Source organism: Muntiacus reevesi, chromosome 1 (assembly GCF_963930625.1).
Source record: "Muntiacus reevesi chromosome 1, mMunRee1.1, whole genome shotgun sequence".
In the NCBI taxonomy this organism is placed as follows: Eukaryota; Metazoa; Chordata; class Mammalia; order Artiodactyla; family Cervidae; genus Muntiacus; species Muntiacus reevesi.
The window spans coordinates 54,323,154-54,338,890 of NC_089249.1; the positions used below are offsets into that span (position 1 = coordinate 54,323,154).

Below are 15,737 nucleotides of genomic sequence, written 5' to 3' on the forward strand. Positions count from 1 at the left end.
CCAGTAATAAATATGAGTTTCCAGTCTGAATGAAGAGTAAAATATACCAGTCAGGGCCCTGACTGTACAAAAGGATAATATTCAAAGGAAGCTCACAATTTAGAGGGGCTTCCCAGGTGGGGCCAGTGGTAAAGAACCCACCTGCCCACACAGGAGAAACAAGAGACAGAGATTTGACCCCTGGGTTGGAGAGAGCTCCTGGAGGAGGAAATGGCCATTCACTCCAGTATTCTTGCCTGGAGAATCCCATGGACTGCAGCTACGTAGCACGCACAGTTCAGAATCATCCTACTGTCTTTAGATCCACAGCAATTCTTTTTGTAGTAATTGGATTTAACAGTATCATCATTCTAATGAACAAGTTAAATCATGTCTGTATGCTCAGTTCTGTCTGCCTCTTTGCGACCCCATGGACTGTAGCCCATCAGGCTCTTCTCTCCATGGGATTTTCCAAGCAAGAATACAGGAGTGGGTTGCCATTTCTTCCTCCAGGGGATCCTCCCAACCCAGGGATTGAACCCATGTCTCCTGCATTGGGAGGCAGGTTCTTTACCACTGAGCTACCTGGGAAGTCCCAAGTTATATCAGGGATCTCTAAATTCTGAAATCAACTAACAAATGCATTAATCAACTATGAATAAGGATTACCCTACACTTATCACCAATGACTCAGATGTCTCTTTCGAATCATTTGACTATTTTATTTTCAAAGTTCTGAAAAGGTCAATAGACCATACAAAATTTCTTTAGGCTCTTGCTTAATACTAACAGCTTCCGCAAACTGCTGGCCTTGATTCAGGGCCAAAGCATCCATTGCTTCTATTATATAAATTATTTAAATTATTATAAATTAAATAAATTATTATATAAACAACAAACCTTAGCAGATCAATGCTTTATTTATTTATTTATTTTTACCTTTTTAGGCTGCGAGACACGTAGGATCTTATTTCCCTGACCAGGGACAGAATCTGTACCCCCTGCAGTGGAAGCTCACAGTCTTAGCCACTGGACCACCAGGGAAGTCCCTCATCACTTCTAAGACTGTCCTGTTTGCCAGTGTTTACTTTCTGCCCTCCACAACTAGATGATAAGCTCAAGAGCTGGGCCTCTGAGTTCAGCACGGCTTCCCCAGCACCTGTGTGCCTGGCGGGCACTCAGGGTTTCTTAAGACCGAAGCTGATCCCACACACATGGGCCCCTGAGAAGCCCAAATTCTCATTCTGATCACAGCTCCAGCCATTCTGTGAGCCCACTGAAACCACCTTCTGCACTAGGTCCCACAACCACCGCTGCCAAGGTGTCAGTCTCCAAGCAGCTGAGGTTGAGGTTCACATCTGTGATCCGGGAGGTGCCCAAGATCACTCCCTGGCCAGGGGCAGGGCAGAAACAAAGAGCATGGGGATGTGGGGAAATGGGGATGGCTGGCAGACAGGGGCTCAGTCAAGCAAGCCTGCCCTTGAAAACTCTCTTTGTGCACACGTGTGGGGCCAGGAGGGTGTGGTCTGTCTCTGCTGTTGGGTGCATTTGTGCAGGCTGGCAGCCTGTTCTCTGGACCCCACATCCCCAGTCATCCTGTACAACTGGACAGATTCCTAAAAGGGAGTAAGGCCCAGCCAGGACATCTCAAACCAGCAAAGCCCTTCCTACCTGGGCTGGATGGGCAGCTAGGGTCCGGGGAGGCCCATGGGTTCAGAGGCCAAGGGCAACTGGGGTGGGTGAGAGGACGAGGTGGGGCCTCAACCATCTCAGCACCTTCCCCAGAATGCGATTGGAGAGAAGCTTCTGCAGTGACAAGACCAGGAACCCAGCTCCCACGCTTGGTTCTGCCACAGCTACCTGGTGGCCTTGGGGCAGGTCCTGAACCCCTCTGGTTGTGTGCTTGACTCCCGGGACTATGGGGCATCTGAATAGGCCCTGACTGGGGAGAGAACTGAGCCCCCTGTGAAGTCGAGGCCTCTTGCAAGGCTGTCCCAACTGGGTGCTGCCCACTCTCGCCCCCTGGTGGCGCCAGCCTTGAGTGCAGCTCCAGCCAGTCAGGGCCCGCGTCCTGGGAAGACTGGGTGCTGCAAGGATAGCAAACTGGCAGAGGTTGGCTTTGAGGCCCATTGCTCCACTCAGCCCAGAAGGGACTCCAGGAAAGCTGGGCTAACATAGATGCTGGGGAGAGGTCCCAGACTGAAGGGTTCTTGTTCAGCCTTCTCTACCACAGAACCCACCCGTGTGGAGGGCGCAGGCGTGGGGGTGGGGGGCATGTCCATTGGGAACCAGAGGCTCAACTCAGGCCACGTCCAGTAATCTTGACCCAGAACCCACAGGGCTTTGGGTTAGATTCCTGGGTCAGGGAGATCCCATGAAGGAAATGGCAACCCACTCCCGGATTCTTGCCTGGAAAATGCCACAGGGGAGCCTGGCATGCTACATACAGTCCATTGGGTCAGCCAACACAATTGAGCACACATGCTCTCTGGGTCAATCTTCCCATTACTAATCCTTTTGAATAGAAAACTAAGGCTCAGAAGATACCAGAACCCAGGTGATAATAATTGGTGGGCAACTAGCTGGCTGCAAAGATGCTGGGCAGGGATGTCAGAAGTGCTGGGGCTGTGATCTCTGCTCTGCTTAGGTGGGGCCAAGGCAAAACATGCCACATAAGCAGAGGACATGGGCAGCTGGGATTGGAAATATGCTGGGATTCACTCCACCAGTGAAGGGTGGGCAAGACCCCAGAAACCCCAGTGCGGAGGTCCAGGAACCAAGCTGCTCACCAGTCTGCTTGCTGATCAGTCACTGTGTCTGACTCTTTGCAACCCCATACTGCAGCACGCCAGGCTTCCCTCTCCATCTCCCAGGAGTTTGCTGACCGGCCTACAAGATGCCAGATGCTCAACATGGTCAGCACAGCACAGGGGCCAGACAGAGACCAGAATGCAAACAGGGTCTCAGTAACATGACCAGCCAGGTGAGCCAGGCCAAGGCACTCAACCCCCATCAACCTATATTCTCATTCTAAAGAAGTCAATTTTAATCACCAGGATCTTCCACAAAGCAAATTCATGTTCTAAACTGCAAGGGACATGCAGGTCCTTCTGCTTGACATCCATCCACTCCCACAGCCAGAACCTGGCTGATGGCTACAAAAGAACCTCAACAAGCCCTAACTAGAACCCCTCCAGTGATCAGTGACTAAACCATGTAGCCGGACACTCAGAACCAGGGTCTGCCCTGCCAGTGAGTGACAAGGACTTCAGGTCCTCGCTGCCTCGTGTACTGCCACACAAGTGACCCAGACGCCTTGCCCAGTGATGAACATTTCACACTCCTTAGGCTGACTGGCTCTCAACTTGCTTCATCTTCACCAGGTATGGGGCCACCGTGGTAGGGGCAAAGAGCTGGGGGACCGAGGGAGCATGAAGGCCCAAGGGAAGCAGCCAGAACTGAGAAGGCAAAGAAAGTCAGAGGCTGATGTCACTGGAAAATAATTTTATTGAGATTCTACCAGCTGTGCAATCTGTTCTATTAGGCCCCTTCTTCCTTGGCAATTCGGTCCTTCTTAAGTGGTCCCTGTGGAGAGAAAAGCAGCAAGGTGAGAGGTAGAAGGCAGTAGTCACAACTTCCCCAACCCCAGCGGGTCAGACTCTGGACTGGTCTCCCCTCCCCTGGCACAAAAGAACAAAGTAGCACCATCTGTATCCACACATGGGCAGGCCGACAGGTGAGAGCAGCTGAAAGCCACCCCCACCCCAGCCTGGGGGCAGCAAGCTAAGTACTTACCATAAAGGCTTTCTTCTCCTCCACAGTCTGGAAGCGACCGTGACCAAATTTGGAGGTGGTGTCAATAAATTTGAGGTCGATCTTCTCCAGGGCCCGGCGTTTGGTCTGCACCAGCAAGGACTGTGGGCCAAGAGGGGAAGGTTAAGAGAGCCAAGTCTTTCCCTGCACCACCTTAGCTCACAGCCCTTCATCTTAGAGGGAAGAGGCAAGGATACAGATGAGGATATATGCAAGCAACAAACGCTGGGCCAGGCCGGACAGATTTCCTCCTCCCAAGGTCAGGCAGGCGTAGCAATTCCTCCCTGCTTTTCCTCTCAACCAACTCCCCTATCAGAGCTCGGCATTCCCCTCCCACCCTCACCTTGCGCAGAGTGAGCACTCGCTTCTTGGTTCCCACCACACAGCCTTTGAGCATGACGAAGTCATTGGTCACCTCACCGTAGTGGACAAAGCCGCCCTGGGAAGCAGCAAGGTCATCAGGTCAGCACAGATCAAGCATGAGACTGTAGCCAGGTCTGACCACACAAACCCTGACTCCCAGGTCCTGGTGGGCCCAGGACAGCCACCTGACCAGAGCTGTTCTCAGAAGGAAGGCAGCGAGGAATACTTCCGCAGTCTGACTCGGGCGCTGTGCCCAGCGCTCATTCCAGGGTCTCATCACTGAACAGCTGGCCCTACCCTGCAACCAAACAGTCCCCACCGCGGCTGGATGCTGCCCAAGGGACCAGAGAACTGTGGGTAAAAACTGATCCTGACCCCGCAGGGGAGGCCTGGGACTCGGGGAAATCCCCCGGCAGACCAGACAGGATTTGCAAGGACAGCTCCCATTACTCACCAGAGGGTTGATGCTCTTGTCAGACAGATCGTAATCAGTAGAGGCATTGTTCTTGATCAGTTTGCCGTCCTTGATGAGGTAGCCCTGACCGATCTTGTAGATCTGAAGGAAGAAATGAGCATAAATATTTGATTAACAAGAAAACAAGGCGGGGACTCAAGTTGACTGGAGGGAGGGACTGCCATTAGGGACAAAAGATCCCCCAACTTGGAGGTGGGGTAGCCTACAAAGGACTCTGGGAAAGCAGTTACGACCTTGACCATCGTGATGGGGCGTTCCCAGGCTCAGAGCACAGAAAAGCTGCCTGGGCCTGAACAATACCATCCAGGGACATAAGGGATGGGGCCTCTCCAACACCATGGGACAGAAGAGGATAAACGAGGCTCCTATCCTCATCACCTTCAAAGATGGCACTTTACAAACTACAACATTGATGAGTCACAACTGTGCCACCAGGCGTGAGCAACCAAGTCTAGGTGATGCTCCACCAAGTGGACTGATGGTGATAAGGACTAGAACCCCACACAATCCCCAACGATGGAGCCACTCTGCTCCCCTAGGGCTGAAGTCTCCACAGGAGCCCCATGTGCACCTCACCTTCTTGTTGATCTCAGTGCGGTGATGGTAGCCTTTCTGCCCAGCCCGAGCCACAGAGAAGGCCACCCGGGCGGGATGCCAGGCCCCAATACAGGCCACCTTGCGCAGCCCTCGGTGGGTCTTACGGGGCAGCTTCTTGGTGTGCCAACGGCTGGTGACCCCTGGAAGAGACAGGCTATTAACATGATGTCTGGCACCATGCCACTAGCCCTTTCATACTACAAATGCCCAAACACCTGACTACCATATCCTCTCCCTTATTATACCTCCATCCATCCAAGGTGATATCAGCTTAGACATAAACCTTTCCAGCAAGAAGATCAGGCCTTACAGAATCATCCCTGTACAGGAGTATCATGTGGACCCAGGAGCATTCATGAAGCCCCCAGCCCAGTGGTTTGCAGTGTGTTGAAAGGCCATTCATCCCCAATCCCACATACTGACCCAACCACCTGACCAGAGCTATTCTCAGAAGGAAGGCAGCGAGGAATACTTCCGCAGTCTGACTTGGGCGCTGTGCCCAGCGCTTATTCCAGGGCCTCATCACTGAACAGCGGGCCCAACATCAACTCTCCCATGGTAACCACAGCACCTTGGGCCACTGCAAAGCTCACCTTTGTAGCCTTTGCCCTTGGTCACCCCAATGACATCAATCATCTCATCCTGGCCAAATACTTGGTTCACAGGGACCTGCTGCTCAAGCCTCTCGCGGGCCCAGTCCAGTTTTTCAGCCACAGTGCCTCCGTTCACCTGGATCTCCATGAGGTGGGCCTTCTTCTGGCGCAGAGGAAGCAGGCGCATCTAGAAAGGCACAACAGGTAATTCAGTGTCAAAGGACTCCAAGCCGGGCAGAACACCAAGAACCTTCTACCAACCAGCTGATCGGGCCTTATGGCCAGCGCCTTTGGGGTCCCTGCTCTGGTTTACCCTAGCCATCTAGCATGCTGTTAGCTATCAATAAAGCCACTTTTTAAAAGAGCAGTATAGAGCTGCAAATACAAGCTGTGAGGAACAAAATCTAAACAAAGTTTTGTAAAAGCTGGCCAGCGCTATCCTACCGAGCTACCTTCAGTGGACACACCACAAACCTGTGGTGATGTGGTCACCACTAACCACACAAGACTACTCTTCACTTAGAAATGACAGGTGTACACGAAGGTTAGTTAACAACCCAGACTGTACCCAGTCTAACCCAGAAAACTAAAAGCTAAAGCTAATTCAACTCAAGTCAAGTCTGAAGTGCAAACACCAGTCTCTCAACATTTATTTTCAGTTAGGTGCTAGACTACATAAATTATGACTCACCAATTCCTTCAACCAGTTTTCCTAAAAACAGGGCATGGTTTTATCTAATTAAGAACCACTGGGGACACAGTGCCCTCTGCTGGCAACAAAAAACCCTGAGTGGAGCCACTGGATGCCTTCTCAAACCACCCTGTGTCCTTATGCTCTGGCCCCTGGAACCCAGGTCTCAAGGCAGGCAGGGCCTTGGCTGGACTGTTGCTTTTAACACCCTCGTCCACCAGGAAAATACATTTAAGGACAGAAAATCTTACTATCCCTAAAATCATGAAGTCTGAGCACGGGATCAATCCAGAAGACAACAGAGTCTCCCCAAAGCCACCGGTGACCATGCAGGCCATCGCCCTCAGACGGGCAGCAGCAGGTGGTCAGCCTCCTCTCGGCCCTGGCCAGCACGTACCTGGGTGTGGGCAATGACACGGATGACCTGACAGTACTTCTTCATGCTGCTGAAATCCTTCTCCAGTTGCTTCTTGCCATCTACGTCCTGCCACTTCTTGCAGTATTTGGTGAAGGCCTTCTTCTTAGATTTATGCCTTCAGGAGCAGAGCAGAGTTGGGGAGGGGGCCCAGGTGCCAGCCTTCATCGCCCCTCCAACGGGTGAGGGGGAGGCACACAGGCACCGTGTGGGGACGGGGCTCATTGCCGGCTTCTAAGGAGCCTTTTCCACCGGCAAGCGGAGCCTGGATGGAGCTCATCGGGCAGAGCCGAGCGGAGCTGAGCAGAGGTCCACAAGGTTAATAATGAAACAACATTCGGATACACAAATTCTTGCTCCAAGTTAGCCATCAACCAGACCACACACCCGGGGAGGGCTGGGGGCGTTAGTTACTGCTCGGTTTCTAAGCAGATTCCCAATACCTGTCAGCAACCAAGAGGATACTACTGAACCGAGACAGCACCCAAGGTCAACACCAAAGGAATTATGTCGGGACGCTGCTCCCACTGTCCCTGAGAACTATTCTACCCAAGAGGCAACTAAGCCTGACACCAAAGCAGCTGCCCTGCCGCCGGCTATGGAACGGAGGCCCTACACAGCAGACTGCCCTTCCCCTAGCCCGACCCAGGCTGAGCCCAGCCTCGGTTCCCTCACCAGTTCTTGTAGAAGCGCCTTTTGCACTCGTCGCTGATATGCTCAGCAAAGATGGTCTTAAAGGTCCGGAGGCCTCGGGGAGTTTCCACGTAGCCCACGATGCCCACAATCACCATGGGCGGAGTCTCCACGATGGTCACAGCCTCCACAACTTCCTTCTTGTTCACCTCTGCAAATAAAGTAGGTAGTCAACGCTGAGTGGCCTAGCGAGCCCCTACACGTGCCCTTCCAGGCCAGCAATCTGCTTCACAAGACAGGAGTCTGCAGCAGTCTGCACCTCTCAGGACTGTCCTCACTGCAGACTGCTCAGCTGGCGCGAAAATATTTTCAACTCAACCAAAACCATCTGCACCCTACTCAGCCATTTAACAGTCTGGCTCCAGTTCTGGTCTGTTATAACCATCTCTAGAGACAAATTCCTCATTGCTTTCAGAATACAAGAAAACTAAGTATAGTAAGGTAGTTAACACCAGAGCCTAGAAACCATTTTAACTGTCTAACGCCGACTGTTGCAGTAATCACTGCTACGTGTTCTACATGGTGACTTTTCTACTTCGACTTCCCAGGGAAAAAACACTGCAATGTGCTGCCATCTCCTTCTCCAGGGATCTTCCCGACCCAGGGTTCTCCTGCTTGGCAGGCAGGTTTTTACCACTGAGCCAGTGGGGGAACCCTTCTATCCTTCCGCTCTTAACAAATGTACTCACCATGCCCCTTGACTTCATTACACCCCCCTGCCTAAAACAGCGCCAGTCACCTGAACCCTGGGGCACTTATCAATCCTGAAATATATTTCCACTCTAAAGTCCAGAAGTTCTGTTGATCTCCCCAAGGCCTGCTCCCTTCTGATTGCTTGGCCCCATCTAGTCAGTTCCCACCAACTCCAGCTCTCCCATCAGCTAGGAAAATGCAGCATGTACTTACTGGACCCTGGCCTATCGACTTCCCTCACAATGTGGGTCATGCCAGCCTTGTAGCCGAGGAAGGCGGTGAGGTGCACGGGCTTGGAAGAGTCATCCTTGGGGAAGCTCTTCACCTTCCCGCGGTGCCGGCTGCTGCGCTTCCGAGGCAGGAAGCCCAGGGACCCGTGCCTGGGAGCGGAGAACTTTCTGTGAGACTAAGAAAAATAGATGAACGTTAGTACCTTCTGAGGAGCTTCCTTCCCAGAGGCCTAGGTTTTAAGAGGATTTCAAGCAATAATGAATCCACGCCAGCAACCCAGGTAAAAGGTTTACGTTCAAAATTAAGTTTTATTCTTTGTAATCACACATCCAGAAGGCATTATTCAGCCAGACTTGAACGTTTACCTCAACCCCTCACCTTACATTTAAAAAGGAACCATCCCCCTTCTCCTCTTTAAGACAAACACACACCAGAGAGTCGCATTAAGAATCGCTTAACAAACTTTACACTCAAGATTCTGATTATCATTATTGCCATTTTGCCCAGGGACTCCTGGTCAAAGGGCTGGGTGGTGGACACTGCTACTGAAGGGTTCCTCATGCTCCCAACGGGAGCCAAACTGGAAAACGGAGGCCACTAGAACTCGACAGAGCCAAATCAGAACATGACAATCAGCACAGTGTCTCTGTCCGCCCGTCAGTAAGTTCATCATCTCTGGTTTCTGAGAACTCTAGAGGCCAAAGGTGTTGTACCAAACTTCCCAGACGTTTCAGAATGAGACCGCAACAACCCCTGCCCCGAATACCCTTTCCAGCCTGCCGGTCTAGATTTCTGCACCTCTTTAACACTAGAGCCAAACAAGGTCCTCCTGCCAAAGGGCTCACGACTTGGATCTCGAATGTTGAGATCGAAATCCAGGAATAGTCCAAGGTTTGAAAACGGTCTGGCCCAGGCCCCACAACCCAAGGCCTCTCACCAGCCAACAGGCAGGCCCCAAACCATCCTCAATTCCCGGATATTTTCAGAAAATAGACCTGACCGCGGGTTCCGCTGAGTGCCCGGTGCTATTACAGCGGAACCCCGGAGCCGGATGAGCCGAGATGGCGGGGATGTGCGCGGATTCAGCCATGCCACCACGACAAAGAGGAAGCCGCCATGACACTACATACCATCCCGCCGTCGGAAGCTGCCGGTAGAGGTCGGCCGGCGGGCCGCGCGAGATATATAAATCCTAGCCTGGCTCCGCCCCTTCCGGCGTACGAGCGCGCACTCGCGGCAGACGTCGGGTCGCGGGGCGGGCTCGAGACTCATTTCCGCGCATGCTCGTTCTCGCCTTGCTAGCGCTCTGACCGGAGCGTCAGTTTGGTAGGCGGGGTTTAGAGGTCCTACGGCGAGCGGCTGGGTTTACACTTAGTGAAAATTCTCGGACGCGCCGGCGGAAAATCAAAATACCAACACCCTACGGCGTTGGGCAGCAGCCAACTTTTGAGGAAACGTTGAAACGCGCTGTTAAGGTGAAAGAAAATGGTCAGTCACCTCTGGAATTGAATAACCCTATTGGGGCTTCAGTTCCAAAGCGTTTTCACACGTGGTGTATCATTTCCGTCCACCACGCTTGATCATCGATGTTGCCATTTTGCAGGCATGTTGACGTGGAATCAGTTGCACCGCTCCCACCAGCTCAAAGTTGGAGAGAAAAGACTGAACTCCTGGTTTTCCTGGCTCCCGACTCAAAGGCGCTTCCCTACACCAGCTTGCCTTTAATGCGTTGCTGATTTGGGGTTTCCCCTCCCTCTAGCTCCATGTCGGCCATTCCTCCCAGTATTGGGCTGCGGGGACTGGCGCTTGATACTGAAGGTCTGAGGCGGCGAAACCACCTCACCAGCTGCCGAGCGTCACGAAGCCTGACTCTCCCCGCCTCCCAGATCCTCTGCACGAAGGACCCTCGCTGAACTCTGCCTGGGCTCGGGGTCACCTAAGAGTCTCCTAGTTGTTCTCTCTGCCGCCAGGCTTGTCCCCCCTAAATCTAAGAATCATTATCTTCTGGTTACTTCCCGTGCCCTTCCCCACCTCTACTCCTAGTTATTTCCTCTCGTTTAAGGCTTAACTCCTGAGCCTGCAAGCCAAGAATCTGCCCTAATTAGCTGCTCCAGCCTCTTCTCTGTGGGTGAACACACACACACACACTTTTCCACCTTCCACCTCCATCCCACCCCCTTCTGTTCTTTGATTCTGGGCCTGGCCATTGTTCACACCGTTATTAAAAAAACGTTCTCATTTAAGGTTCACTCCATCCCCCAGTGGCAGTGTTGAGAATCCTCAGCCCCTTATTGGAAATCTTTGGGGCCAGATCTGTTTCCAAATTCAGCATTTTTCATGTTTTAGATAATATGCAATATGGTGCACATACTGTATATTATGTAATCCTCCCTAAGCTCTTTAATGAAACATGTCAATTCTGTAAAGAGACATGAATATTCACATGAAGTGGAATAAATAGCCCCACAGTTCAAGGCTAACTTAGCTGCCTAAAAAATTCAGATTAGTTTCATATTTACCACCAAATGACTTAAAGTTTTTTCATAATGCAATTTACAGCAATATGGATGGACCTAGAGAATATCATACTCAGTGAAGACAGAAAAAGACAAATACTGTGATACCACTCATGTGAAATCTAAAATATGATACGAATGAACTTATTTACCAAACAGAAGCAGGCTCACGTGGAAAACAAAGGTATGGTTACCAAACAGGAAAAGGATTAGGGAAGGAATGAATTGGGAGATTGGGATTAGATACAAATTGCTGTATATAAAATAGGGAAACAAGGTCCTACTGTATGCCACAGGGAACTATATTCAATATCCTATAATAAACCCATAATGGAAAAGAATATGAAAAAGAATATATAACCAAATCACTTTCCTTTACACCAGAAGCTTAACATTATAAATCAAAACTTTTTATTATAGAATGGCAGACAAGGAATTATGGCCCACATTGTCCCCTTTTACAGAGAAAACAAAAGTTCAGTCCAAGATGGAATAATTTGGCAAAAGTCATACAATTACGAAGGGACAGAGCTCAAGTCTAGATTAGGTTTTCATGATGTCAGACTCAGGGTTCAGTCGCCTCTTCACTGGAAAAGGAGCTCTGAGGTCCTGAGTCACTCATTCGCTCAATAAGAAATTCTTCCTGAAGTCTTGCTCCATGTCAGACGCTGCACCAGGCTGTGGGAATGACACAAAAAGGAAGGGGGCAGGGCACAACCTTTGAAAGAATGACAAATCCCGAGGACACCACGTACTGATTAGAACCAAATAGGTCCAAGATAACAGACTAGTCCACTTCCACTAGACCTTGAGCCCCAGTGTATACTCACTGGAACACATCAGCAAGCTACGTGATGCCCTCGCCAGCGTCATGACAGTTCCAAGGCTGACCATCAAAGATGAAAAAGTGGGGCATTGGCCCAATTCCAGCCTGGCCTTTTGCATGATGTACTCTGCATATAAGTTAAATTTCCATTGTGACAATATACAGTCTTGTACTCCTTTCCCAATTTTGAACCAGTCTGTTGTTTCCTGTCTGGTTCTAACTGTTGCTTCTTTTCTTTTTTCTAACTGTTGCTTCTTGATCTGCATACAGGTTTCTCAGGAGAGACAAGTAAGGTGGGCTGGTATTCCCATCTTTTAAGAATTTTTCAGTTTGTTGCGATCCGGTCAAAGGCTTCAGCATAGTCACTGAAGCAGAAGCAGATGTTTTTCTGGAATTCCCTTGCTTTTTCTGTGATCCAACAGATGTTGGCAATTTGATCTCTGGTTCCTCTGCCTTTTCTAAATCCAACTTGTACATCTGAAAGTTCTTGGTTCACGTACTGTTGAAGCCTGGCTTGAAGGATTTTGATCGTGACCTTGTTAGTAGGTGAAATGAGCGCAATTGTACAGTAATTTGAACTTTGTTTGGCGTTGCCTTTCTTTGGGATTGGAATGAAAATTGACCTTTTCAAGTTTTGTGGTCTCTGCTGAGTTTTCCAAATTTGCTGACATATTGAGTGCAGCACTTTAACAGCATCATCCTTTAGAATTTTAAATAACTCTGCTTGAATTCCATCACCTCCACTAGCTTTGTTCGTAGTAATGCTTCCTAAGGCCCACTTGACTTCACACCCCAGGATGTCTGACTCTAGGTGAGTGACCACACCATCATGGTTATCAGAGTCATTAAGAACTGTTTTGTATAGTCCATCTGTGTATTCCTGCCACCTCTTCTTAATCTCTTCTGCTTCTGTTAGGTCCTTGCCATTTCTGTCCTTTATTGTGCTCATCTTTGCATGAAATGTTCCTTTAGTAACTTCAATTTTTTTGGAGAAATCTCTAGTCTTTCCCATTCTATTGTTTTCCTCTAGAGATATTGCTTCGGGCCTCAGCTTTCCCATCTGTCAAATTAAGGATTCATTCATTCAGCAAATGTGTATTCAGCCTACTGTGCCAAAGAATGACAAAGATGTGCTAAAGATGGAGATCAAATTGCCAACATCCACTGGATCATCGAAAAAGCAAGAGAGTTCCAGAAAAACATCTACTTCTGCTTTATTGAATATGCCAAAACTTTTGACTGTGTGGATCACAACAAACTGTGGAAAATTCTTCAAGAGATGGTAATACCAGACCACCTGACCTATCTCCTGAGGAATCTATATGCAGGTCAAGAAACAAAAGTTAGAACTATACATGGAACAACAGACTGGTTCCAAATCAGGAAAGGAGTACGTCAAGGCTGTATATTGTCACCCTGCTTATTTAACTTATATGCAGAGTACATCTTGAGAAATGCCAGGCTGGGAGAACCACAAGCTGGAATCAAGATTGCCAGGAGAAATATCAATAACCTCAGATATGCAGATGACACCACCTTTATGGCAGAAAGCGAAGAAGAACTAAAGAGTCTCTTGATGAAAGTGAAAGAGGAGAGTGAAAAAGTTGGCTTAAAATTCAACATTCAGAAAACAAAGATCATGGCATCCAGTTCCATCATTTCATGGCAAATAGATGGGGAAACAGTGCAAACAGTGAGAGACTTTATTTTCTTGGGCTCCAAAATCACTGCAGATGGTGACTGTAGGCATGAAATTAAAAGATGCTTGCTCCTTGGAAGAAAAACTATGACCAACCTAGATACCACATTAAAAAGCAGAGACATTACTTTGCCAACAAAGGTCCGTCTACTCAAAGCTATGATTTTTCCAGTGGTCATGTATGGATGTGAGAGTTGGACTATAAAGAAAGCTAAGTGCTGAAGAAGTGATGCTTTTGGTGTTGGAGAAGACTCTTGAGAGTCCCTTGGACTGCAAGGCTATCCCACCAGTCAGTCCTCAAGGAAATCAGTCCTGAATATTCATTGGAAGGACTGATGCTGAAACTGAAACTCCAGTACTTTGGCCACCTGATGTGAAAAACTGACTCACTTGAAAAGACCCTGATGCTGGGAAAGATTGAGGGCAGGAGGAGAAGGGGACGACAGAGGGTGATGAGATCGTTGGATGGCATCACTGACTCGATTAATATGAGTTTGAGTAAACTCAGGGGAGTCGGTAATGGACAGGGAAGTCTGGCGTGCTGCAGTCCATGGTATCGCAAAGAGTCAGACATGACTGAGCAACTGAACTGAACTGAAAGATGGGGATAAGGTAGAAGGGCTTTCACTATTCCTTGCAAGCCATCAGGTGGGTGACCAGGAAAAGGACCCTGAGAGTCGACATGAACGATCAGAATCAAGAGATCTTTAGGATCCATTGGATTTGGAAACTATTTGTATGAGTCACTGTGAGGGGCCTGGGAAAGCAAGCAGAGATAGCAAGGGTTAAGATAACCATTCTGCAATATTGGATAGATAGTGTTACTTTTGGGGCTTCCCTGGTGGCTCAGCTGGTAAAGAATCCACCTGCAATGCCAGAGACCCTTGTTTCATTCCTGAGTTGGGAAGATATCCTGGAGAAGGGATAGGCTACCCACTCAAGGATTCTTGGGCTTCCTGGTTGCTCAGATGGTAAAGAATCTGCCTGCATTGCGGGAGACCTGGGTTCAGTCCCTGAATTGGGAAGATCCCCTGGAGGAGGGCATGGCAACCCACTCCAGTGTTCTTGCCTGGAGAATCTCCAAGGACAGAGGAGTCTGGCGGGCTATAGGCCATGGGGTTGTAAGGAGTCTGAGCGACTAAGCACAGCACAGTGTCACTTTTACAAAGGATAGATTAACTTCTGTATGTAGGTTTAGAATCATTTATGGGGTTAACTATATCATCTTTTCTTCCAAGAACAAGTCTAAGGCTACACAGCAAGGTGTATGCAAATCAACAAGAAGAAACTAAGGATGTGAGAGAAGGGAAGTAAGATGAAGCCAGAGAGGGACTGATGCCAAAAGCTCAGCCTCTCTGTATATACCGGTGCAGAATAGAATCATGCAGAGGGTTTTGGCTGAAGCAGGAAAGAACAGCTTTATTGCTTTGCCAGGCAAAGGGCTTGGGAGTTTGGCGAGGAGTTTTATGGCAACAGATCATGGTGAGGTTGCCGATAAGATTGAGGCTGTGTGTAGTCTCTGATGAGCTTCTCTGATCCCTTTAATCTTTCTTTTTCTTTTAATGCTTATTTATTTAGCTGCCTTGAATCTTTGTTATGGCACATGGGATCTTTCACTGCAACAAAAACTTTCTAGTTGCAGCTCATGGCTCCAGAGCTTGTGGGCTCAGTAGTGAGCGTGGAGGCTTAGTTACTTTGTGGCAGGTGAGATCCTAGGTCCTGGACCAGGAATTGAACCTGCATCTCCTGCATTTCGAGACAGATTCATAACCACTGGACAGTCTCTTTAATCTTTCCTCAGCCAAGGTTTCTTGGCTGTACCTCCCTTGATTAGCAACTATTGGAACCGGCCTTTTGGAACTTGGGAAAGGTCATGGAGGCTGGACTGTTGCCTACAAGAATCAGGGGACAAAAAGGCCTCCATGACTGGGAACCCAACAGGGCACCACTCAGTTTCAGGATCACACCCAAAACACACATCATAGACCATTCTTCATGCCTGAGTAGTCCTTCCATTTGGCTTCAAGCCTCTTCCAGCCAAATACAAAAGATAAATATGATTAGTACCATGATTCACAACATCCACATGATAAAGGCAAACAATGGCCAAAGGAATCCACTGTGCCTGGAATAAGGCTTTAAAGAAATTTCTC

The 15,737-nt window shown here is 49.2% G+C and overlaps 1 protein-coding gene and 5 non-coding genes across 6 annotated transcripts; all 6 read right to left on the reverse strand.

The window, feature by feature from the left end:
• Positions 1-671: 671 nt before the first annotated feature.
• Positions 672-805, reverse strand: LOC136156438 (small nucleolar RNA SNORA2/SNORA34 family). The gene has a single exon (XR_010660991.1). It is a non-coding gene; the product is annotated as a small nucleolar RNA SNORA2/SNORA34 family (small nucleolar RNA).
• A 2,663-nt stretch (positions 806-3,468) lies between these two features.
• On the reverse strand, positions 3,469-9,793 carry RPL3 (ribosomal protein L3). The gene is made up of 10 exons (XM_065944203.1): positions 9,674-9,793; positions 8,526-8,718; positions 7,602-7,770; positions 6,909-7,044; positions 5,821-6,007; positions 5,207-5,367; positions 4,610-4,711; positions 4,136-4,231; positions 3,775-3,894; positions 3,469-3,564 (listed from the first exon to the last, which is right to left on the reverse strand). The coding sequence occupies exons 1-10, from the start codon at positions 9,674-9,676 to the stop codon at positions 3,520-3,522; spliced, it is 1,212 nt and encodes a 403-aa protein (XP_065800275.1). The 5' UTR covers positions 9,677-9,793; the 3' UTR covers positions 3,469-3,519.
• On the reverse strand, positions 4,350-4,443 carry LOC136156474 (small nucleolar RNA U83B). Its single transcript, XR_010661022.1, has one exon. It is a non-coding gene; the product is annotated as a small nucleolar RNA U83B (small nucleolar RNA).
• Positions 5,668-5,761, reverse strand: LOC136156475 (small nucleolar RNA U83B). The gene has a single exon (XR_010661023.1). It is a non-coding gene; the product is annotated as a small nucleolar RNA U83B (small nucleolar RNA).
• LOC136156489 (small nucleolar RNA U82P) lies at positions 7,045-7,100 on the reverse strand. Its single transcript, XR_010661031.1, has one exon. It is a non-coding gene; the product is annotated as a small nucleolar RNA U82P (small nucleolar RNA).
• Positions 9,158-9,221, reverse strand: LOC136156419 (small nucleolar RNA SNORD43). Its single transcript, XR_010660974.1, has one exon. It is a non-coding gene; the product is annotated as a small nucleolar RNA SNORD43 (small nucleolar RNA).
• Positions 9,794-15,737: the final 5,944 nt, after the last annotated feature.

Coding starts and splice junctions, on each gene's coding strand:
- RPL3 (XM_065944203.1), bottom strand. Junction 4,232..4,609: donor ACAAGAGCATCAACCCTCTG/GTGAGTAATGGG, acceptor GCTGCTTCCCAG/GGCGGCTTTGTCCACTACGG. Junction 3,565..3,774: donor AGGAGAAGAAAGCCTTTATG/GTAAGTACTTAG, acceptor TTCTCTCCACAG/GGACCACTTAAGAAGGACCG.